The sequence below is a fragment of the Phalacrocorax carbo genome, chromosome Z (genome assembly GCF_963921805.1).
Source record: "Phalacrocorax carbo chromosome Z, bPhaCar2.1, whole genome shotgun sequence".
NCBI lineage: Eukaryota > Metazoa > Chordata > Aves > Suliformes > Phalacrocoracidae > Phalacrocorax > Phalacrocorax carbo.
This window is the reverse complement of record NC_087548.1, coordinates 21,253,735-21,277,566: the sequence shown is the minus strand read 5'-3', so window position 1 is coordinate 21,277,566 and position 23,832 is coordinate 21,253,735. Positions and strand designations below refer to the sequence as shown.

Genomic DNA, 23,832 nt, shown 5'->3' with positions numbered 1-23,832 from the left:
GTAGGAGAGTATGGACAAGCTAACTGGTGGCAAGCTGTCCCGGTCTCAGGGAGCTCTGAAAGTATCCTGCTAGTCTAAGGACCAGTATAACATTCTTCAGTTCCTTCTGATGGAGGACTCACAGCCCCAAAAGAGGAAGTGAGGAACTCTTCTGTCCTCTCTGAAGTCCTCACCTTTCAGTGTAGATCCTGCTTACTTCTTACAATTTGTATGCACACAGCCTGCAGTTTACTTGAGATTTATACCTTGAGCTTTATTCATCCATTCATTTGCTCAGAATTTAAGAGAAGACCAAGTCATACCAACTAGCACTTTTAAAAATCAATTTCCTTATTTGAACTAAATACTCTCATTAGTGGATTCTTGCATTTAAACCATGAGTATGAGGTGGGCTGGCTTTAAATAAGAAATGAAACAAAATGTGTCCACAGTTTAAATTGTCACGGTTTTATCTGTGTAATCTAACTGACTGAGAGCTATCCTTTTACAAACCACTAGAAATCTCAGAAGACTGCTCCATATAAGCACAAGGACAGCTTTTGGTAGCAGAATTCCTAACAAACTCATTTAAGGCGGTAGTTGTAATTTAACAGATTGAAAAGTAACAAGTTATAGGTGACTAACTTCTGTGATCATTTATTTTAAGGTGCTCGACTTCCATGTTAAGATTTATGGTTTCATCTGTAATGGTTGGTCCACTGGGTCTCCTTCTACACTGTGAAATAGTTACAGAACCATTGCTAACATCTGTGCAGCTTTGGTAACGTGGACACATAATAAACAGCTCTCAGAGCTCCAGCTGCTGTTTTTCCAGCACCATATCCAACTGCACTGGTAGCCGTGACAGCGTGGTAGAGGCTGTGGTGGTAGCACCTCTCTATACCTTCCTCCCCCTGCCCTCTGTGGAAGGTTCTGTGATAAATAGCAGTCCTGCAAACCAGCTAAGCACAGTTTGTGCTCATGGGATGACCAGGATGACTTGACTAAATGAACACAGTTTTGTTCCTGCTGTGGGGTAAACCTGTTTGGTAACTCTCTTACATGGCCTGGGCTGTGACTCTGTATGCTCTCTTAAGATGGGTCTCATCTTAAAGTATTGACACACATACCTGTAACTGAGCTATAAATTACCATTGTTAGATTGACACTGCAAGCAAACTGTAGCATGGTTTTGTCTTCCATTACAAAGACCAGATCGCAGCACAGCCACCAAGGCAGAATGAGGTTTCTAAATCTGCTTGCTGTGTTCTTCTTTTCTCTCCTTGAAGTCTTTCAGACTTTGTAACCAGGAGAGAGAGAACCTGAAGACAGGGAAAGGAGAAACTCACGGGGACAAGCCAGTGAGGACTAGTGAAGGTCTAGCCCTGTTAAGATTACCATCTGAAAGTCACATGGGGTATGGCCCGGAGCGGGCAGGGAAAAGTATCTTGCGTACCCCTAGGTATTGCTTCACAGTTTATAACCAGCAGCAGAAAACCTGCGTTATCAAATTCTCATCCACTTGTTCCCATTTACTGCGCTTCTGATGTAGTGCTTCAGATGTTTGTGGGAGAATTATAAATGGGGCAAGAGGGCATACTAAGACAGCTTCACTACAGGCAACCAGTGAAATTATATCCTGGAAAAAAAAAAAGGGACAACAGGATTCAAAGTCTATGCAGACTTTTGGTTGTTGAAAGATACCTTGGCATTAATGGCGTTTGAACTTGTGGGTGATTAGATACTAATGATGGTTAGGACTGTGTTGGCAGCATATGTTTAGAAAAAGTAATTGTTGTTATAAGTCCTTACCCAGAAGAAAATCTCAAATTTACTTTAGCATGCTGTGTGGACAGATTTTTATATCGGGAAGAGTATCTTAAATTTTCCTTCTAGGTATAGCTATTCCTTTGTAAGTAGAAGGAGGGCAACTGAGCGGGCTTTAAGGAAGTGTACAACAGTTCTTAAAAGATTGTAGTATCAACATTGGTTCAAATTTGTGGGGGTTTTGGTACTACAGAAATAACAAAAATGTATTTCCTTTATCATAGATGTTGTGGAAGTTCTACCTTTTTATCTTAATAATTGTGCTAAGTACAGCCATGAAAGTTTAAGGAGGTGTTTTCAACAGCACTTAACGCTGCCTTTATGGGGGGTAGCAAAGCCAGAGTGTTTCCTCCTGGAGTCAAATGCTTGGAGGACTAAGTAGCAGATATCTGTTACATGGTAGGTTAGGAGTTTCACAAATGAAAACAAATGCTTTCCTCACCAAAGCTGAGTTGGAAAGGAAAAGAAATATGGTTGCAGAGAAAGCATTCATACAGCCTTTTTCTTTCAGCAGCAATGCAGCATGCTGCAGGGGAAACCTAAAATTTCTTCCTTTGTTCCTGCCTTATCAATAAGATGTTAGTTGTGGGAGAATGGACTCTCTCTGACCTTCATCTTTGCTGTCACTAGTAGAAGTTAAGAGATGAGAGACTTATTTGTGGCAAAGGAGGACAGAAAGCAGGTCCGTGCAGGTGAAAGAAGGGAACTTGCGGACGAGTAGAATGGTGACAAGCAAATGGCAGAGGACCTGGAGAGACAAGAAGGAATTTTAGAGAAGAATACAGGGTGCAATATGGTGAGGACAAAATCCCTATTTCTCATTCATCACCAAATATGTTACAAAGCGAACCTAGTATCTCTGCACAGATAATTAAACACACGAACCCATGTTTAAAAGGACAGGTTGCAAAGTTGAAGTATTCAAACATTGGAGCATTAAACTTAGGTGAGTTTAATTAAAATTAAAATTTCCTAGGCAATCTTAGTCATCATCGTACATTTGAATTATTATATTGATTAGAAATAATTAGTTATCAGATCATTATTTTTCTCATGCTGGACAATTTTCAGAATAGGGAATGTTTTGTTAGAGCAGCAATGTGATAGTGTTGAGTTCACTTTTGCATGAGTCTTACTTGCTGCTCAACAAACTGTGACTGTTCCTCTTGGACATTTTTTGCAGTGCTTAGTACAAATCAAAGCTAAGTTTTACATAAAAGTTAATTCCTTGACACAACGTCTCTATGAGCTACGGCAAGTATTGGCATTATCCTTATGCTAAGGATCAGGAATAAAGCACAGGAAAAAAAATCCACTAATTATGAATGCTCAGTCTGAGAGTTACTTGGTTGCTTTCAAAATACTGAACATCATTCAGTGGTACACAGCAGAAATGCTCTTTTTCTTTTTTTTTCCAGCATTACACAAAGTAGCTTCTAAGCAGAAGGAAAAAATGGGGAACACACTGTCAGAGGCAGGTGGTCCCACAGCCTGTGCTTTAGTTCACTTCCAGCAGTATTGCCTTCTTTCTTCCACAACCATATCTGTGTTTCTTCAACTGGACAGTGAAACTGCTGGTTCTGCAGAACTACAACCTAGACAACCCTAAACCAGACCCAGAACAGCTATCTTCCTCTTTAGATTTATTTTTTTAGCCATATCTGTTCCCCAGTGCTGTTCATTCCACCAAGACAAGGAAGAAGACAAATAACTGCTGCCACAAACATGGGGAGAAAAGACTGAGAATGAGCAGCAGGGAAGAGCGATGCCTTTAACTGGTAGCACTGCTGAAGATGAAGCACCATGAATTCATATCACTAACTCCAGGTACACTACAGCTAGCAGGAACTTCTTTCCCACTTGCAGGAAAATCCAGTTTGACAATGAGTCAGGTATCCTTATAACAGCCTTCTCCATTTCCAAGCAGCCATACATTAATTCCCAGAGACCCATAATAATTCTCTGAATGGAACAGTGGCCTCATGGAATTGTAACCACGAATATACAAAAAGACAGAGATTTGTCAAGCAAGTTTGATTTTTGACATGAATCCTTTGTGTTTGACATCCAGTCCTGATTGTAGGCTTTTAAGACTATATAGAGAATACTGCATGTCATATCACAGGTTTTTAAAAGAAACCTTTGGAGTGAGGTGAACATAGATCAGATACGCAGTATAGAAAAATCTTTAGATAACTAGGACACTAGGAAAGTAAGCAGCTGAGAAGAGGTTATTGTAATGGAAAGTGTCAGGCAGTAAATTCAGGTAGCATAACTGGCTCCATCCCTTGTATTAAAAACATTTATTGAGAATGCAATCCAGCCAAAAGGGGTAAAGAGTAGATAAGATGAGGTGTGTCAGATTCATTCTTCATTTTGCTCTTCTGTTTACGGTTTTCTTTTAAGCTGTACTGGCTCCAGCTGCAGCTGTTACATGATAGCTGTATCTGTAACGTAATCAATTTGCTGGTCATAAGCTTCACCTATCTGTTCTCAGCAATAAGCACTTAAAAAATAAACTGTCTTTGCCAATCCAGCATTTAGGTATACCCTAAAAAGTCAGGAAGCAACAACTCCATAAGCCCCAAATCATGCTTTCAAGCCAAACTTAGTGTAATCTGTGTTTTGGAAGCATTATTTTTCTTTATGGAATACTATAAAATGTTGTGGGTTCTTTATTTATAATCAGAGAAAATCAAACTTGTGATCAATGTTGCGTGCATTTGTCAGACTGAATTTTAAAGCACAAATACATTATTTACAACAGGTTTTAAGGAAAGTTTTAACACATCCCTATCTTAAATTAGTCTGCTTAATGTGTGCTTGATCTGCACCATCAGCTGGGGCCTGTGGAAGGAAGGGATCTCAGTACTGCAGTCTGCTGGGAAATTCTGGCTAAAAACACTTCTGAGTACTTGGGGTTTGAATTTATTTTGAATTTCAGTTCAGCCTTTAGGAATTCAAATTTCCATCTGCATTTTTATCACTAAATCCAAAGTGTGATTTAAACTCAGAGAGTATTGCAAAATGCAGACCAAGTGAGGGATCTGATTTTGAGACCTAGGTGTACCTGTTCAGAAAAAGCATGCAGGTTTTTAAGGTGAAAAGTGAAAAAGAGAAAAGAATGGAATAAAGGAAGATAATACCACATTACCAGTCTTCTACTTGGGACCACTGGTGAGGTCATAGAAAGAAAGAACCTGTAGACTCTAGAGGTGACAATTAAAAACAAAAAATAAAAGTCCATGAAGGCTGCTGCCTTCAGGTGTGGTAAGAGGGATGCAAGAAGTGTTTCATAATGGGAATGACGGAGGAGTAGGTGGGTATCTGTAGCAGTACATGCAGTCTTTGGGGCCTGTGGTTTTGTGTCAGAAGTATTTAGCTGCTGGAGGAAGCTGATGTGCATTGCAGTGATTTTAACAGTGAGAGGGTGCAGGGCATAAAAGGAATGGAACGTAGTGTGGAAGCAATGGGGAGGAAGGAGGTGGCTTAGAGCTATAAAAAATAAGAGAAATCAATAGGAAAGAAATGAACAAGAGGGGAGCTATAAACAGGGTTTGGAAAGGAACAGAGTGCCACGTGAAAGGTAATAAAAAAATTTGCTGTGAACTTTGGAAAGCAATTTTGACAATGTGTAGGAGAGACAGAAAATAGAGAGGAAACGAGGGGCAGGAATTGAAAAGCTGAGCATCACCAGAGGAGCTGAGAAGGGAAGGACTTTAGGGTAAAAAATCTGAAGGGCTAGAGTGACAGAAGACGGGAAGCAGTAGGTTAAGGTAGGTAAAAGAAGCCCCATCTTGAAAAGGCTCTAGAAAGAGGATAGCAAAAAAGCTGTAGAGAGTGTGCCAGCAAAAATGAAGTGCAAGAGATGCTATCAGTGCAAATAAGGCTCTTAAGATTGCCTGTATTAGTATGACTGATGGCTTATTGTGTCCTCACAAAAAGCTAAAACGAGCAAGAGAAAATCATGCCTTTAAACTGAGTAACTTCATTCAAATCTCATCATGGATGCTGAAACTAGGAGGAAACCGGCAGCACTACCAGATGAAATGGCTTCACCCATGCACTGTCCCCTCCTTTGCATAAGCATCCGAGCATGTGCAGCCAGACAACAAGCCCCAAGCTCAACACTGATTTGCATTTAAAGCAAGGGGAAGAATGGTTAATTTTAATCTTGATCAGTCTTCCCAGTCCAGTTTAGTGTGGGGTCACACAAATGCCCTTGTGTCAAGGGCAGGACTAGTGCTTTCAGTAGCATCTCCATGAACTGGAGCCTCCAGTGGTCCCCTCTGCTTAAAAGCAGAGATCAATTACCTGTGCTCGGCACACTGGGGGCAGGGAGGGAGAGGGGGAGTGGGTGCCTGTCCTCTAAAATGCACTTCCTCAGCAGGTTGAGCCAATCTTAGTGCTTCTGCACTCCCCCACTATGTCTCTGGAGTGTTTTCCCACTCCTTTAGCAATTGTTCAAACCCCAGAGAGTTGATGTGGTTGAGAACTGCTAGCTTTCCTTCCTTCTTCATTCTCTCCTCCAGATTCTTTGGGTTTTTTTTTTTGCCAGAGGCATTAGCTGGATGAGCTAATGCAAGAGGATTGGTGACATGCAGCTAGGAGGGGATAGAGCCATGTCAGTGCTTAATTTAGGTTGATGTCACTTCTGGGATTGGGCCTTTACAGTATATTTCCATGACGATGCAGAAGGATGATACACACCTTTTTCTTTCTATCTTACCTTCCTCCATTGCCACCCCAGGTTTCAAACATCTAGTGCCAGCCTTCCTTATCTTGTGTCAGCTCTGGCTCTCATCTGTCTTTCCTGTCTAATATTCTAAAGATCAGGAAACAGTCCCCCTGAAAGAGCAGATACTTCTACCATTTCTGTTTGAAGAAGGAATCCCGGATGAGCAATTCCTCAGGAGGTAATAGGGATGGGTGCTGTTAAAGCCATTACATTTGTTCAGCTGCACACAAGACCACAGTGAGTTCATGTGAGGACTGTAATTCAGTCTGGGTAGAATCCATTTGCTTAAAAACCAACTGCCCATTGTTTGGCCAGGAGTGCTCTGAATACATATAATACATTATTATTAAAGAAATAATTAAATCATTGATTGCCTTTAATTCAAAGAGCCTGGACACAGTAGACTGCAATAATCTGATCTTTATTCTGGGAAATACACTGGGAAAACTGCACATGTATCTGCTGCAAAGTTTGAAGTAATTTAGTGAAACAATAGTCTCTAATAACTGATAAATTGTTCTCAGCTGCACTGTTAAAATTTTAAAAACAGCTCCTTCAGAAATCACACTGGTGTTACAGTGGAGCAGTTAGAAAAGGAGGCCTATGCTTAGAACACGGGAAGATAAGACTTACGTACAAATATATTGAACACTAGTTTGCACATGGTGGACTTGACTCTTAGCTGAGGTAGCTCAAACGAAAATCAGATTCTGAGCCTCACTTCTTACAAGCCTGTTTCAGTCCCAATGTAAGCAGCAGCATCCACCGTATTCCTTTAATTTATATTGCCTGTTGTGGTGCTAAAAGAGACTCAGAGAACAATTGTACATTCACCACTTTACTTAAATGGATAGTGTGTTGTAAAACATACTGTCCCTACTGTACTTGCCCCATGATGTTTGCATTATGGAATCAGAATTTTCACGTGGCAAGTTGAAGGGATTTTCCAGTGGTTTTCACCCCAGGAGCTTCTGAAGCTGTGGGATTCCGCCAGTGTTCAGTTTGTAGCAGGGACACAGTTTTACATAACTGCAGTTGTCTCATTTCCTTTTTGTAGGTCAGAGTAACTGACAGAATCTAGAAGGAGGAGGCACATTCATCAAATATGGAAGAGGATACCAAACCTCTCTTGGTTCCTGTGGGAGGCGATGAAAGCAGTTATGGAATCATGAACATACAGTTCAATCCAGAAGATTTTAAGTGCAAAAGGTATGAGGAAGACTGAACCTACAGAATGATTGTATAGCAATGAGTGGTTTAATCTGTGCTTTTAGCAACAGAATCCTAAGAAGACAGAAGACTAACTTTTGGAAACCAGGTTCTGAGTACAAACAGTTAGTACTTTGTCTCTATATGGTATTATTTCTGAGCACCGGGTGAACAGATGTTCATAGTGTGTTTTCTTATAAGGATAAGACTTTTCTATTGACATCACTTCAGAGAGAGTGGTCAATAAGAACTTGGCATGTAGCTTTTACAGTGCTCTTCAAACACTTAATATCGTGTGTGCATACTGAAGGATGACTGTTTTTATTTAGCACAACAAACTGAAATGTTGGGACTCTGCAAGAAAGCTTGCCGGGTGGTGTAGATGGCTGTTGGTATGTGTAAATGGCTCTGTACACACTCTGCAGGTGATGCTGAAAAAATACATTCTTTGCGAGTACTGAGGGAATTGAGCGACATTTACTGCCTTGAAGAAAAAAAACTAGTATTTTCTGAGATTGAGCAAATATGAAAAATTCAGCAGCCAAGACTTTTTGCCATGCCTGCAAAAATAATATGTATCTAGCTAAGTGGTTAATCTGCATGTTTTCTTAAGAGTTTAACAGCTCTGTTCCCCAAAGGAGGTTGGAGTGGGAGACTTCCTCTCCTGCTGCAGTTAAGATTTCTGTGAGCTGAACCAGAACCAGAAGTGAGATCAGAGTGGGAGCTAGTCTTCCTAAGCTAGCTGGAGGCACCAGCTCTGGTTTTTTAGATGGAGTAGCCCTGTGTGTGGCTCTTTTTTTGCTCTTTGCATCCAGCATCATATTTCTGTAGAGCAGTTTTCCCAAAGGAACTGAAGATGGCACTGTTGTATACAGAATCCTCTTGCTGGGGACCACTTCAGCAAAAAAAGAGGTTTTGGTTATAGTGTTTTGCTGCTGTCCCAGCCTGCAGCTTTGGAAAGCCATGAGAGCCTGCTTACACATTAGCTAGAGGCTAAACAATCTCTTTTTTCTCTGCAAGCAGAGGAAGGAGGATAAGGGTCTGAGTGAGTCCAGGGGAACAAATGGAGCATGGGCATAGGAGCATACAGAATTGTATATATAAAGGCTAGGAAACAGTAGAGTACTTTCATGTGGGAAAAGGAAATGTGCAAAATGAACTCTTGCTTTATCTTCTTTCTGAGAAGTGTCTGAGGCCCTCCTGGCGTAGGACAGCTGCTTATTTATATGACTTTGGGAGCTCCCTGTGTTGGAGGAATTATGTGTTGTGTTTGAAGAGCAATGGGTTTCAGGTGATGTGGTGCTGCAGGAGCAATGACAGAAGTCTACATCTTTGTGATACATCGAAATACCAAGATCTGCTTTTCAAAACGGAGGCTAGGTGTTGTTTCCGTATTGTGTGGCTTTTTTCTGTTTTTTTAAGTTTGGAGACTCAGCTTCATAAAAGGTCATGGCATGTAGCATTTGGTCCCTCCCCAAAAGCAGAGGCGGGTACTTGGATTGTGTTCCCACCTCCACAACCTCCCACTTTGCAGATCCATCCATTTTGGCTTTATTGCTCCTCCCTTTAGTTCATTCTCCCATTTTCTACATCCTAATCTTTTGCCTTCTAAGTACGCAGAGGCATAAAGATGACAGATAGAAGCCCTGGGATATCAGGAAGGCCTGGAATTCCTAGTGGTGCCAAACAAGCATGAACTCTGTCTCTGCATATTAGAAGAGGTGGTGCAATCATTCGAAGAAGGGCTGAGGAAGAACGGGCCATCAGGGTCTGTGTCACAGCAGTGGGCAGTTTGAAAGGCTTCTTCATTAGAGCTTTAGGGAGTTGCAGCTCCAGGGGAAGAGGTTTATCATGCATAAACGTATAAGACGGTGCAAGTGCAAAGTACATGATTTGCTCTGTTTAGTTTGCTTCTTTTTTTAACTTGCTATTCAGAAACCTGATCAGGCGTTGGTGGGTGGCCATTTTGCTTTGATTGAGGTAGCTCTTGAAGTGTTTGGTGTGATTTGCTTATAATCACTGTTTGTCTTTCTTACTGCTGTTCTGTTCTTTTCTATCGGTTGTTTGAGATTTGATGGCATTTACATAGCTATTTGGTTTTCTTAACAGCATGGAGGATTTAGGATTTTTGAAAAGTAAACACTGAAAATCATACATAAGAACAATAAGCTAATTGTTTTTTAGAGTTGTAAATTATTTTGTCTCGTATTCTTTTGCTAATTTGGGGAAAATATAAAGCCACTTTTAATCCTCTTAAAGAGGATGTTACTATTTTTCACAATGACCTGAATTACTCACACCTTATTAGGTGTGTTTCGCCCATTTTGTAGGTCCCTTTAAAAACTAGAATGTCATTGCTGCAATGGCTTATTGATGATTATTGTATGCAAGTGAGGGAGTTGCTTTTTTTTTCTTCTGACTACTCTTTAGATCTATTTATTGTCAACAGATACTGTAGTTGTCTTCAGCAATACTTGAAACTTCAAAGAAACAAGTGATGTTTTGTGTTAGTTGTTTTACATATGAAAAAAATTGACAGTGCCCCCTGCTAAAGGGAGATCAAGCCTTCTTCCTTTTTTCTATTATTTTTCAAGTCCCATAGTGTTCTCACTCAATGTAGGAGAGATCAGTAGGTAAAATTAAACAGCTATAAAATAAACAATGAAGATGACAGTCAGTGAAGTCTTTTTAATGCAAAAGTGGTTGGTTCCCTTTTATTTTCAAAGTTCTTTTAACTTACAAAAACATAGACAATAGTCAGGACTAACCTGTGCAAAACTACCGTTTTCTGCATTTATTATGCTTTTAACCTCCACACCCATGTGGTCTTTTTACTCCATTGCCTGCTTTTAATTTTCCTGTGTTGCTAGCATTTTTACAAATTCATAATATTGCTACTTCCCAACCAGGAAGAATTAGAACCTGCTTAATTAAGAACCTTCATATATCTCTGTACGGGAAGAATAGAATAGCTTTGCCTTTGATGCAGAAGAGGGAACAGTGCTTGAAATGTGGTGTGATAAAGCTTGTGATAATTTGTTAAAATGCATATCCTGTGAGCAACAGAAGTGACTTAGTATTGTGATCTGAAAGGTTATTTTGGTTCTGCACCCAGCATTTTAAGATACTTCTGTGGACATGATGTAATTTTTAAAATGACAATGGTGATACGAATGTGGAAAAAGTTTAAGTAAAATGTATTGCCAAAAGAATAAAGATCTTATAGGATAAACTGTAAGCATATTGTTTACAATGCTTATGTAAATTTAGACGGCTTGGAAAGTAAAAATCAAGTCAGTTGTGGAATTCCTTGGAACAGGTTTCCCTAATAGAAGTGCACAGGTATCCATAATGCATCTGTCCAGATAGGCAGTTCCCGATAAATAAATAGCAGCCGATGAATATAGTCGTCTTATCATGTTTTCTCCTTACTTTAATTTCCATGAGAGTGAATCAGTATTACTCCTTAGTTTCTCCTATGCCATATACAGCATTCCTATTATAAGTTGGTGACTTGATAAAACAATAAAGCCAAAGAAATTTATTAGCTTTATTTCTGTATAATAATCCTATTACATCCCTGAAAAGTAACTGATAGATGTGGGGTGTCAAAGAAATCTGTGCAGTAAGCTAAAGTGGCTCCTTGTGGTCTTTTTGGAGGAGAGGAAAGAAACTGTGAAGCATCGGTTAAAGAGGTTTGGGGGTTTTTTGTGTTTATTTAAATATGAAAAGTTTGTCTAATGTGAAGTCATTAATACCATCACGTAGAGCCAAAACATTCTGTAACACAAAAAATTGTGTTATATTGTAACAGCTCAACACTTGGAACACTACTTTTGATCAGATGACCAGGACCAGTTGCTTACTGTTTAAAAATATTTCAGAAAAGGTATGCAGAAAACAGTATTATTTAGTTTAAAACTTCATGAGATGGGTATCCACCATACTGCGTCATTACTCTGCAAGATGTAGTACATGGCTGAAAACACCCAGAAAAAAGACGTAGCACTTACGGATGCTAGCAGTTGCAAGGTTGTATGTAGTTTGCCAAACAAATTTTCCTATTGCGCCCTTCCCCCTAATCTTCCAAATCCAACACTTGAACTTTGTCTACAACAATATTTGGAAACAACTTTAATCACGAGCTTCTCGTTTCGTTTTCTTTGCTTGCAGAAATTGCTATCCAAGTTCATAATGTGAGGAAGTTTGGACAGAAGCCCTCTTCTCTCTTTTCCTGGACCAGAACTAGAATTCTTATTAACTGTCCGTTTGTGTGAGTGAGAAATAACTAGCAGATGAGTGTAGCTGCAGGTTTTCTGGGAATGGTTTCTGAAGTACATGTGTGGCATGTGGTGTATGGGAGGTGTGGACCTCCTGCAAGAGATCATGCATCTTGTCCGTAATCATTGTGCTGTGGAAAACAGCTGTGTTTTACTGATGTGTTTGCCCTGTTAAAAAGAGCATTGCTTTTCAGGCTAGCTGTTGAAATGTAAATTCTAATTGTGTTTCTTAGTATGGATATAATAAATCCATTCAACACCATAGTTTATCTCAACATGTCAAAATTGTCTGTACTGTTTCACATTAATAGTCACACCCTCCAGTGATTTAACCTCCCCCCTTCCTCCAGATCACACTGTCCCACATCCTTTTCATAATCCTTTTTGTCACGTGAGAGGTATAATCTGATTGCCTGCATAAATCAGAAAGTTTTCTAGGAATCTGTTGCAGCTGCTCATGCTTACATGTATAGAATGCTTGCCTGCTAGACTTAAGGTCCCTGAAGAGAATTTTCCAAAATACATCCCAGATTATATCCTGCCTGCTTTTGGCTTTGAAAACCTCAGTCTTTGAAAACTTCTTTGAGTTCTTGAGAGTGTGTCAGGCTTCTGTCTGAGTATGCCCTACAAGAAGTCTTCGATACATCTGTAGCTGGGGGCTGGGAGGCGACCTCGGTCCTAGACAGAGTGCTACCCACTCCTAGTGGAGAATGGGGAGGAAGGTTGCATCCCAGCCTGCCCATGTAGCTTCCAAGTCAGACTGATGTTTTCAAAGAGATCTCTTAACAGCCATAAAACTGACGGGTGGACAGTCTGTTTTAGCATAGTCACTTGCTCAGTAAGACTAGAGGTGCATGAAAATTAATTGCTACTTTAGAGCATTTTCATTCTCAACAGATGCACACCAGAAGGGATCAAGATGGGAACGAGCACAAGTACCGGAAGCACTAAACATGTGCACTCCTCCAGACAGGAAGCAGCAGCAACAGAATTTCTTTGGGCTTGTTTAATTTTTTTTTTTTCTCATCCATAGATCAGATTCTTGATCATACCCTTCTGTATATTTGTTTGGTTGTTGACTAATAACACTCCTTTCCCCATAAAATAGGATGTTATATTCATGTTTCATGTTACTTTAATTTAAAAATCTTGCATGGCTTTAACTTGAATTGCTTTTAAAAAATAATCTCCCACTGTTTTCCAGTCTTGAAGAATTTTCTTTTTGACATCCATGTCAGCAGTTGTTTAACACCATTTTGAAGGAGCTCTTTGCCACAGACCTGCTTGCTTTGAAACAAACTGTAGACTTCGTCTCCAGTGTTATTTTTCCACAGTAGCAATGGAAGATTATGGAGATGTACTAATAATATTAACTGGAGAGTGAGAAACAGGTAGTCCTCACGAAGCTCTTCACACTATGCAGCTGCCATATAATTAGCAAAACACATACTTTTCATGTTCTACGTATAATGTGTGTCAGTGACCAGAAAAAAAACAGCAGGGAGCTAACTGGGGGTGCGGAGGCGTTTAAACATATTACGTTTCCTGTTCTCATAACTACAGTCTTTTAAGTCCTTTGGAGCTGACAGTCAATGAGTATTTTTGTACGTTACATACCTATGGAGTTAGTTTGCCCTGTGTGTCTCTGACTTGAGTAGTAAAGCTATTGCTTAAAATAAATTCCTGTTTAATTGAGGTATCTCTCTTAATCGTTTGTAAGAACAACACAGAAGTCCACACATGAAATGGGGATTTCCCCATGTCATAGACATGGGAAAAAATTAGCCAACTGAGAATGTTTAAAGATTGAAAATGTGTACACTTTCATTTCAGTGATTGGGAAACAGCTTAGCAAATCTGAGCTGTTTTTCCATGATGAAGGATGATGTGAGAATTAAAGAAGGCTAAGACGAAGGAAAGCATGAGTTTGTGGAGAAGGAAGTTATTCTTCTGTTTTCCACTTTTGTCCATGAGTTTTTATTAGTCCCGTAAATACTCATACTTGCTGTATCGCTTTAAGCACACAGGATTAAGGACCTATCTTCATCTCTTCCAAAGATAAAACATCCAGCTTCAGAGCTGTTTTCATTTTCTTTCTTCCAGATAAAAGATGGTGCCATGATGCAAATGCTTAATGATTCACTGGGAAAGAGAATGGGACCTTTGTCACAGTATTGAGAGCTGGGGCAGGGGGAGTTGACCAAGTTCCTTTATAGTCTGAGCCAGAAATGGGTATAGAAAAACAGTTGGTTCAAACAGGCTTTGCTCATATTACAGGAAAAATGGCATGGATTTATTGCTGACCTAACTTCTGCTCTTGGTAGCCTGAAATTTGTTGTGATCCGTAATGCTGTGGGTTCTGGTTTTGGGGTGGTTCTTGTTTCTGAGTGATTTAAACATAACCTGGAAGAAGATCAGAAAGCTGTTGAGATTGCTTTAGGAATTAAAAGTACTGGTGAAAGGGAAAATACCCCAAAACGCTATATCAAGGCTTACAGGTCACCAGTGTCCCCTCTTTTGTTTGATAAATCAGCCTGTCAGTTCTAGGAGTGAACGTGGCTTTTAGGCAATAGTACAGTATGCTTGTATGGAAGTAAATTATACCTGATTTAAAAAAAATCTCTGCAATATCTTGATAAGGTTGCATATCTCTGGTAGCGCCCCTTGCGTGAAGCTAGATTTATGTTGTGTGGTAAGTTTAGGAGCAGCTTTCACTCTGATTGCTCTGTACCTACCTGTGTGTAGAGAAAACAAGGGATGTGTGATGTGGCTGGTTTCTCCTTTAGTGGACCCTGCCTGCAGTCAAACTCAGCTGAGGAAGAGGGAAGGCCTGACCACCTGTATTCTGTACACCTCTGTATGAGAGATGCAGGACTTCTGTTGCTGAAGTTCTGTTCGATATGATTACCTTAATTAAATCTGAAGGGAAGTTGTAAAGTAGTTCAGAACTGCAAATGGACATGTGTTGTTCCATGTTCTGTGGCAAATTCTGTTCCTGGTTACATTGACTTAAAACTAGTATGAGGACATGGACTTACTTGGGGTTGGTTCCTAACCCATTAAGCACAATTTCATGCAGTGTTTTTGGCTAGGTAAGTAGTTCCTAGCCTTTTCATAGGTGGTCCTCGTTACCACTGCTCATTCCTCTCTTTCTGTCTTGCTTCCGCATTCTCACACTTTCTACCTCTGTTCCTCATCACTAGTTCTAGCAACACTGGTTATTAGCATTAATAAGCTTGGCCAAGCTTATTACCATGCAGTTCTGGTGTGACTCATTGTTGACAATGAAAAGACTGGGTATTAGGCAGAATTTTTATGATTGATTGCCCCTCAAAATCTGGGCAGGAGTCCATTTTAATATGGATGATATAAACACATGGTTCTTTCATGGATGGTAGCTTCTCTCATGGCAGTGATATTTTTGCATTTACTTTGTGTCAGTGAATTACAATCTCATTCTCACCCTGGGTGATGGTAAGCTGTTCTCTGACTTGTATGTTAACTCTCATGTTCTGAGGTTTTAACGGTTTTCCTTTTCTTTCTTTTTTTTTTTCCCCTCCTTTAGACCATTTCATGTGGAGCCTACAAACATAGTCAGTGTGAATGATGACATGCAAAGAGTCACTGATGAAGCTTCAGCAATGAATAAGCGGATTCATTACTATAGCAGGCTCACGTCTCCTGCAGACAGGGCATTGGTAAGGCAAAGACAAGGCTGGATTAATTGAGTGGTCTCTGGTATGTTGGGTCTTCCACAACCTAGGTTTATAAAAGAAGTACAAATAAAGGTAGAGGGAGAATTGCTCTGCAGCTTGCTTTGAAGTAAATATCTAGTAGCTGGCTGCCTTAACAAGGTCTTGTGTTATCACAGGTAGTGGTTGACTTCTTGTGCAATGTCTTCATCATCCAAAGAAAATATACAAAACAGCTTGAATTTTCTAACAGTGATCCAGGCTACCCAGATGTGTGTACTCATTTCTCCCATCTATAAGAGGATTTAAGTAGTGATCAACTGCAGTGATTGAACTAGCATGATCTGTGCATAGTATGTTACAGACATTTTGTAGAAGAAAAATATATTTTTCTGCTGTCTAGCTACAAATCCTATCAACTGTTTTTTCATGGGGAGAAAATTAATGTAGTCCAGCATATTTTTTTAAATGCACTTTTCATGGACATATTTTGTTATTTACAAAAGTTGGCTTGCTGTGTTTGGGACAATAGTTACTTTGGTGTTACTAATAAGTCTTGGTTTTTATCCATTTGTTAGATTGCTCCAGATCATGTACTTCCAGCTCCTGATGAAATCTATGTGTACAGTCCATTAGGAACTGCTTTTAAAGTTGACAGTTGCGCAGATGGCTATGGTAAAAACTCCAGTATAGTGACAATGTATGTTAAGCACCTTGCCATATATTAGCCAAAAAATGCATTGTTATTGAATGTTCTGTATTGCATGCGTAACTATTGTAGCTAAGAGGATAGTATGACGTAAGATCGCTTCTTAAGTTATTCAGTGGCTTTTTTCTTTTCTTCCTAGATTTATGATATGGAATACAATGATGGGTACATCTATACTAAGTATCCCATGGGGAATAAAACAGGTAAAATTATGAAAAATGTATGTGTATGAGAATGTTTTTGGCAACATGCCTTGCTCTTCATTTTTCTGTAGTGTTATGGATAAAGAAAGTAAATTGTATTTCTCCCTCTTAACAGGCAGGCTTTACTTCTGGAATCATTCTCATTTTACTGATGGGCGTTTTGACTCTTTATTGCTGCTACAGAGTTGTGAAGTCACGCAAAATGATACGTAAGAAATACAGACCTTCATAACACAAATATTTCCGTTGTGTGTGAAATACAGAGATCTAATAGATTCTTAGTTTGTATCCTTAGTGTATGTTAGACCTCACCTGCAAATAAAAGCTTGTAGTCTGGATCTAAGCTCTGTAAGCTAAATGTCTGTCTTCCTGTACTAGATTATCCTTCAGTTCCTTGGGACCTAAGTATTATAGTCAAACGCAAAGTCTTAGCAAGCAAGGTTTCAGATGTTCACTTACTAAACGTTTGGTGACTTAGGGAGTTAGAGGCTTCCCATCTTCCTCAAAAGCACTGTCCAGTTCTCTACATGTATTTCTGATCATGTTCTGCAGTGGAACAGCATGGGCTGTAGCTGCATCTGCTTGTGTTGCATGCCTGTACTGCCCTAATACTTGTATATATTCTGTGTTGGAAGTAATTTGTGGACAATTGCTTCACTGACCATAGTTCTACTTAAAATGTGCTTTTGTTGTTCAAAACTCATCTTGCAGCTCTTGTAGTTGGTGCTTTTATGCATAAACTAACCCCTCACTTCCTCAAATAAAGGCAGTTAAGACCTCAACTTTGTGATGGCTCATTTCAGGGCATTGTTGAGGACTAGTTCATGGTCTGACCTACTAGCCAAAACTCCTGCAAGAGGCTGTAACTGCAAATGCATTGCTGCAGGTTGCCACCATGTCTTATTCCAGTGCTTCTGGAAGTACTTGTTGTAGTATCGCCATGCAAAAAGGCCTTTACTTTGTCGGGCTCCTTCAGTCAAACTCCTAGTGAGCGTTATGCTTTAAAGTTCATGGCTATCTTGTTAGCCCTTGGAAGCATTGTGACCTTTGTGTCAGAGTATTCTGAAACAAGAACACATCCTGTCATGAAGAGTTCTACTGATTCTTGATATAACATTTTCTTTAGATACGTTTCTATTTTTTTGTATCTTCTTTAGCTTTAATAGATACCTCAAACTGGGAATTCCCAGATGTTTGCAAGTATTACTTTGGATCCTTTGGTCAATGGTCAAGCCTCTTATTTTCTATGGTATCGCTTGTTGGAGCCATGGTTGTTTATTGGGTGCTTATGTCCAATTTTCTGTTCAACACAGGGAAGTTTATATACAGTAAGTATACATTTTTGTTTAACTTTTACAGCTATCATGTGGAAAGATCAAGACTTTGCTTTATATTGAAGGAGGATTGTCTGTTTTACTTAATCTTGATTTTCTGTTACTTTGCATGAAAAGTCAAGCCAGAGTAAGTAACTGTCTGTGAAGTTATGGGCACAGTCATGTATGTTTTCAAAGCCAGTGTCTCAATCTCTAAAAGCATGGTTTTAATGAAAGACCAAGTACCAATTATCTCATTTACGTGTCTGTAATGAGGCTTCTTGGTGTAGTTTAAACAACCGAAACCTGGTTGCTTGGTTCCACTGTGTATTTTCACTCCCCCCTTGTTTGCATGGGTGTAACTATTTGAACAGCCATATAACAGGCTAGGCTGTTGAAATGATACAGGTTAATGAAAAAAAAAATCTAGTTTCATTCAAGATTTCAGCAAACACACTTAGAGTGGTGCCATATAGAAAGCTTCTGCAAGCATCCCTTAAGGAACGATGAGTTGTAGCACGGTGAAAGAGTGATTCTTAGACTGGCATTCTTCAAGGGAAAACATATTTGTTATTTACACCTTTGAACATGCACAGACACACAAGGTTTTGTGGATACAATCAATTTAGGTATGTAGAGTTGTGGGAATAAATAATGGAATTTGAAGAGAGCTTTGAAATTTGGAGAGCTTTGAAAATCTGACTTGTGTTGAATAGCACAACTAAGATTTAAGAGCTTCTGTTTTGAAGATAATTAACAAATCTCTGAGGCAAATAACAGCACAGACACTTATTCCTCTTAAACCATGTTTAATTAGAGTTCCCACCATCCCTGAAGGACGTACTTTACTTTATTGGGTAATGACAGGTGTATTTTACAGCTGACCTAATTCATATGTTGTTAAGGCTATTTCATTTTAGACTTTGTTTTTTTAAAAATAAGGTTAGCACTGTAACCCTGAATTATTCTAAACCAAATAACTCCAATTCTAATAAGCAATCTTCAGAATGATTGAAACAGTTCCTTTTCTAGGAAAAAACTCCTGCCTTTCCCTGAGCTTGGCATGCAGTTTTATCACTTACTTATATTTGTTAGGCGTTCTTATTTGTTTGTGATAACTTTAATCATTGGAATCTTGTCCTAACTTTGATGGTGGCTGCTTAATTAGTAAGTTATAAAATGGGTAATAGGTATAGGTTTGACCAATGGCATCTTCCAGCCATGCCTTTCTAAGTTATTCTAAGCAGGCTACTGTATTTAATCCTAGTACATTCAAATGACTTTTTGAAAAATCTGTACACACAATTTAGGTGGGAACAAATTGATTTCCTAAGGGAAGATGTTCTAGAAATCAGTAGTAGGCAAAGAATGCAAGAACCGTAAGCCAAGTATGATATTCTGTCTTGGCTTTTTTTTAACACGGTATCCCATGCTTTTGTTCTGGTTTTGTTTCATGAAACAAAAATAAATCCATAAATGCAATTGCTAGTCTTAAAATACTTTTTAAGTACAGAGGAAACGTAAGTGGGCCACCTGTCTATAACTAATTTTAAAGCACTCTAATTCTGTATGAGCTATCAATTCTTTCGATGGCTTCATGCCAGGTACTGATTTTTTAAGTGGCAAGAAAAACAGTAGCAAGTGAGGAGGTGACAAATTATTTTAATTAAATCTTCTGATTGTTGTATACAGTGAACTGATATCAGTAAGTATAAGAGACTCAATTGTGATTAAGGGTGTCATAAATCAAAATGAAGAAACAAAAAATAGTTTTCTTCTCACACGACTTTTTGCTTTGATTATGAGAAACAAGCTGCTATCAATTGCATTTAAAAAATCTGAGGCCTACTGCCCCATTTGATTTTATGTGTGCATAATAATCCCACATGCAGCAGAAGCAAATTTTAACCATAGATACAGTAATTAAATTTCCAAGCTGATGGGCATTTTCTGTGTCTATATATACATAAATATAAGGCAACTTCTATCCAGTACTCTCATACTCTTGAAGTTGCAGAAACTCAAAAATACCTGGTATGGCAGGGAAGTAAAGTAGCACAGGAATGTACTGGAAACAAAACGCTACTAGAGATGACTGTAGACAGTGAGACTTAAACCTTTTTCCTGAGGTTCCTTTCTTTAAAATACAACATGGAAAACGCATCCCACTGAGCCTTTTCTGAAGAAAAGATTAGAAAAATGAGTAGGGGAAGCTTTTTCCGTATGATACCATCTGGGTATGGTTGCATGCACTTTTTTCTGTCCCAAAAGAGGGTGGTCTTAAGATGTATCTCAACACTGCAGAGGAACTGGGACAAGTGGAGGTTTGCTGGGGGAATAGGAATGAGCAGTTGGGAGGGGAGGCCAGACTATTTCCTTACTTCATTTTTATCAAGTCAACAGATAAAAGCTTAATAGCAGGTTTGGGACATTGACAATAAGATTTTCTTCTTCTTTTCAGACTTTGTTCATGACATTAACGTAACAGATATTGTTCCTGGTACAAATGGAAGTAACAAAGGTAAGAATCACTGATTAGTATTGTGTTTCCTGGTTTGAGGGGGGATTTAAACGCAAACGATCATGTTCCCAAGCCTAACTACATTCCAGTTATAAAGTGTATATCATACATTCTAACTACCTTTTTGGCAAAAAGAAAAAAAACTGTAATTTTCTAGATGAGATTTGTACTTCCACAAATAACCACACACTTGGAAAGCTTGATAATTGGGGAGGGGAAGGAAGGGAAGGAAGTAAGTAGGTGTGGGGATAAGGATTAAAAAGCAAATTACAAGTATGTGTATACCCATCTAGATCCTCCTTCAAACCATGAATGTTAGACCTCTTAACAGTAGTTGTACAATGAGGAATTGCCTTAAGGGATTTTAACTTTCGCATCTAAAATTGAGGCACATCAGATCTGTTTACTCTTTAAAATCTTGGCTGGGGCATCTTTGCTCATCACCACCTCTGCAGCAACATTCTTATTTAAAAAAAAATGCTGTAAGAACAGCTTTAATGATGCTGAACACAAAAAGGAACAAGTGTCAGGCTATGTGAGCATCTACCTGTGTTTTTGGAGTCTGACGTTTGCACAACTAAGGGAAGAAACTGCAGTCGAGTATGAAGATAGGTCTTTTGGAAGTTTGTAAGTAGGCAGAATAATGTAGAATAAAGACAGGAGCTAGGCATTGTCAGCCTCTGATCTTCCTGACTATATATAGTAACTGAATGTATAGTTCTTTGTTATGAAGCAGAAAATTTTCTCTCTCCTGTGTGCTTATGGGAATGGGGAAACATTTCAGTACCAGGCGGACAGCTGTCTGTCACACTAGCTGCAGCCGTGTTATGGAGAGCAGCTGTTTGTAGTCAAGCAAAGGAGTTCAGAAATAATTCTGAAAAACAGTTGATTTTCATTTGAGCTAGTGTTGAATCCTGTTTCTCCTACAGTCCTGACGAGCAAGGTACCAATAGCTGCTGCAGTGCTCTATCTCCTGTCATCTCTCCTGCTTCTGCAGTTCTGTCCCATTCTTATGCAGCAGGGGGTATAACTTGGAGACTAAGTAGAGAACAATATTCTGCAGCATCCTCCAGCAACTGGAAGATTTAAAGCAGCTGCTTCACAAAATTAAGGGCTGCCAGATGCTCAGATAACTGTTAGCAGGGCATTCAGGGCTACCAAGCAGACCAGTAAGAACAAAAGCATTTTTCAAGGTCTGTGAAACAATCCTCTTGTAAGCAATGGAGAGAAAGCAAATGAGAAAACCGGTAGTAAAGTAACAGAATGGTCTCCCAAGAAATTTAACAGAATACTTTTTACACCTTTGCCTTTGTAACAGAACAGGCACGTAGCTGGTGGGGGAGGGAGGCTATAAAGTATTGTGAGATGCCAAAATTTAAAATAAGACATTATGAGAACAATAACACAGGTTCATATTTCAACACATAACTTTGTATGCATGTGTTAGAAAGAAATGCTGATATTAACAAAATCAAATAAACATGTTTTCATCAAGGGATTTTTTTGTTTGGTTGGTTTTGTTCCAGTCACTTGTTCAGGTGTTGCCATTGATCAGCCACCACTAATACAAATGTGATGTTCGCTTTTGGTAGCATTAGTAGTGCATATCTTAAATTACTTCTGTTGTGTTGTCTAGCAGTGATATACTTGCACCCGCACGGCACCAAGATGACAGGGTTTTTTGGTTCGGTGCATGAGTTTTAGACCTGCCAATTGTTCTAGTAGCTTTCTTGTGATCCTTAGTTTGTGTGATCCCAGAGCAACGTACAGTAATGCAGGTTCTTCTCTACACAGATGCACTTGAATCTTGGTTCATATGATCTTACTGTAGTGTGAAGGGAAGATTACAATGCGAAATACTCAGCCAGATGCAAAGGTGTGTTGCTATGACTTGATTCCAGCAGGTGCATGTAGGCACTGAACACACCTAGTTGTAGGTATGTGACCTTGAAGGCTGATCCCGTGCCATGGCTCAGGCTTCAGACAAATTAGCGTCTTTGTTTTGCTCAGCTGAAAGAACCGTAGCATTTGTTGGCTTAGAGTGCAGGGTGCCTAGCTCTGAAGTCTTAGCGCTGAACTCCTGATAAGATAACAAACAGAAGTTAGAAACTGAGTTATAAAACATCGCTTTTGAATGATCCTATGCCCCACGGGGTGAACGCTCTCCAGAAGTTATGGGTTCTTGGCTGTGAAGGTTCTGTGCAACTAAAAACACTTTTCATCTGGGGATATTTTTTGTTTTTCTTTCTTTCAGTCATTTGTCCAAGTGCTGCTAACGGTCACCCACAACACAACAGGAGTGTGATGTTCTCTTCTGGCAACAGTACAGGTTTTGCACTCTTTGAGGAGTGGTGGAACAAATCACAAACAGTTCCATTTTATTTGGTTGCTGTTCTTCTGCCCCTGCTAAATCTGAAGTCTCCATCCTTCTTTGCAAAGTTTAACGTCCTAGGTAGGTAACAAATACTGTTAAAGCATTGGTTCATTGTGGCTCAAGTGTATAGAAAACAGTGAAAGCTACTCCAATGAGTAGAATCATAGAATCATTTAGGCTGGAAAATATCTTTAAGATCATCAGGACCAACCATAAACCTAACTCTGCCAAGTCCACCACTAAACCATGTCCCTAAGTGCCACACCTACATGTCTTTTAAATACCTCCACAGATAGTGACTCCACCACTTCTCTGGGCAGCCTAGTCAAATGCTTGACAACCCTTCAGTGAAGAAACTTTTCCTGACATCCAATCTAAACCTCCCTTGACACAACTTGAGGCCATTTCGTCTTGTCCTATCACTTGTTACTTGGGAGAAGAGACCACCACCCATGTCACTGCAACCTCCTTTCAATTAATTGTAGAGTGATAAAGTCTCCCCTCAGCTTCCTCCAGACTAAACAACCCCAGTTCTCTCAGCTGCTCCTCATAAGAAACACTTGTTCTCTAGACCCTTCACCAGCTTCGTTGCCCTTCTCTGGACACGCTCCAGCACCTCAGTGTCCCTCTTGTACTGAGGGCCCCAAAACTGGACACAGCATTCGAGGTGCAACCTCACCAGTTGCATCTGTCCCAGTACAGGGACAGATCACTTCCCTAGTCCTACTGGCCACGCTATTCCTGATAGAAGCCAGGGTGCTGTTGGCCTTTTTGGCCACCTGGGCACACTGCTGGCTCACGCGCAGCCAGCTGTTAGTCAAGATCCCCAGGTCCTTTTCCACCAGGCAGCTTTCCAGCCACTCTTCCAGTAGTTTGCTGGCAGCCAATACTGTGCCTCAGAGTGGCTCGTTGGTTGGTTTGTTAATCACACACAGGCTTTTGCTTAAGTCTTACAGTTAATAGGGAGTTAATTTTTTTTTATTTTGC

The 23,832-nt window shown here is 39.6% G+C and overlaps 1 protein-coding gene across 6 annotated transcripts in view; it reads left to right on the top strand.

The window, feature by feature from the left end:
- Window positions 1–23,832, top strand: part of SLC38A9 (solute carrier family 38 member 9) — a 50,256-nt gene that overhangs the window by 931 nt on the left and 25,493 nt on the right. For 2 of the 6 annotated variants that reach the window (XM_064439415.1, XM_064439416.1), the window contains exons 2-9: window positions 7,602–7,753; window positions 15,599–15,731; window positions 16,304–16,425; window positions 16,574–16,637; window positions 16,753–16,846; window positions 17,795–17,965; window positions 20,412–20,471; window positions 22,726–22,923. In XM_064439415.1, coding sequence (XP_064295485.1) covers window positions 7,650–7,753; window positions 15,599–15,731; window positions 16,304–16,425; window positions 16,574–16,637; window positions 16,753–16,846; window positions 17,795–17,965; window positions 20,412–20,471; window positions 22,726–22,923 — 946 coding nt within the window. In that variant the 5' untranslated portion in view covers window positions 7,602–7,649. Of the gene's footprint in view, window positions 1–3,259; window positions 3,634–7,601; window positions 7,754–15,598; window positions 15,732–16,303; window positions 16,426–16,573; window positions 16,638–16,752; window positions 16,847–17,794; window positions 17,966–20,411; window positions 20,472–22,725; window positions 22,924–23,832 lie in introns of those variants that run through there. The other 4 variants (XM_064439417.1, XM_064439420.1, XM_064439419.1 and 1 more) reach the window with 4 other exon arrangements.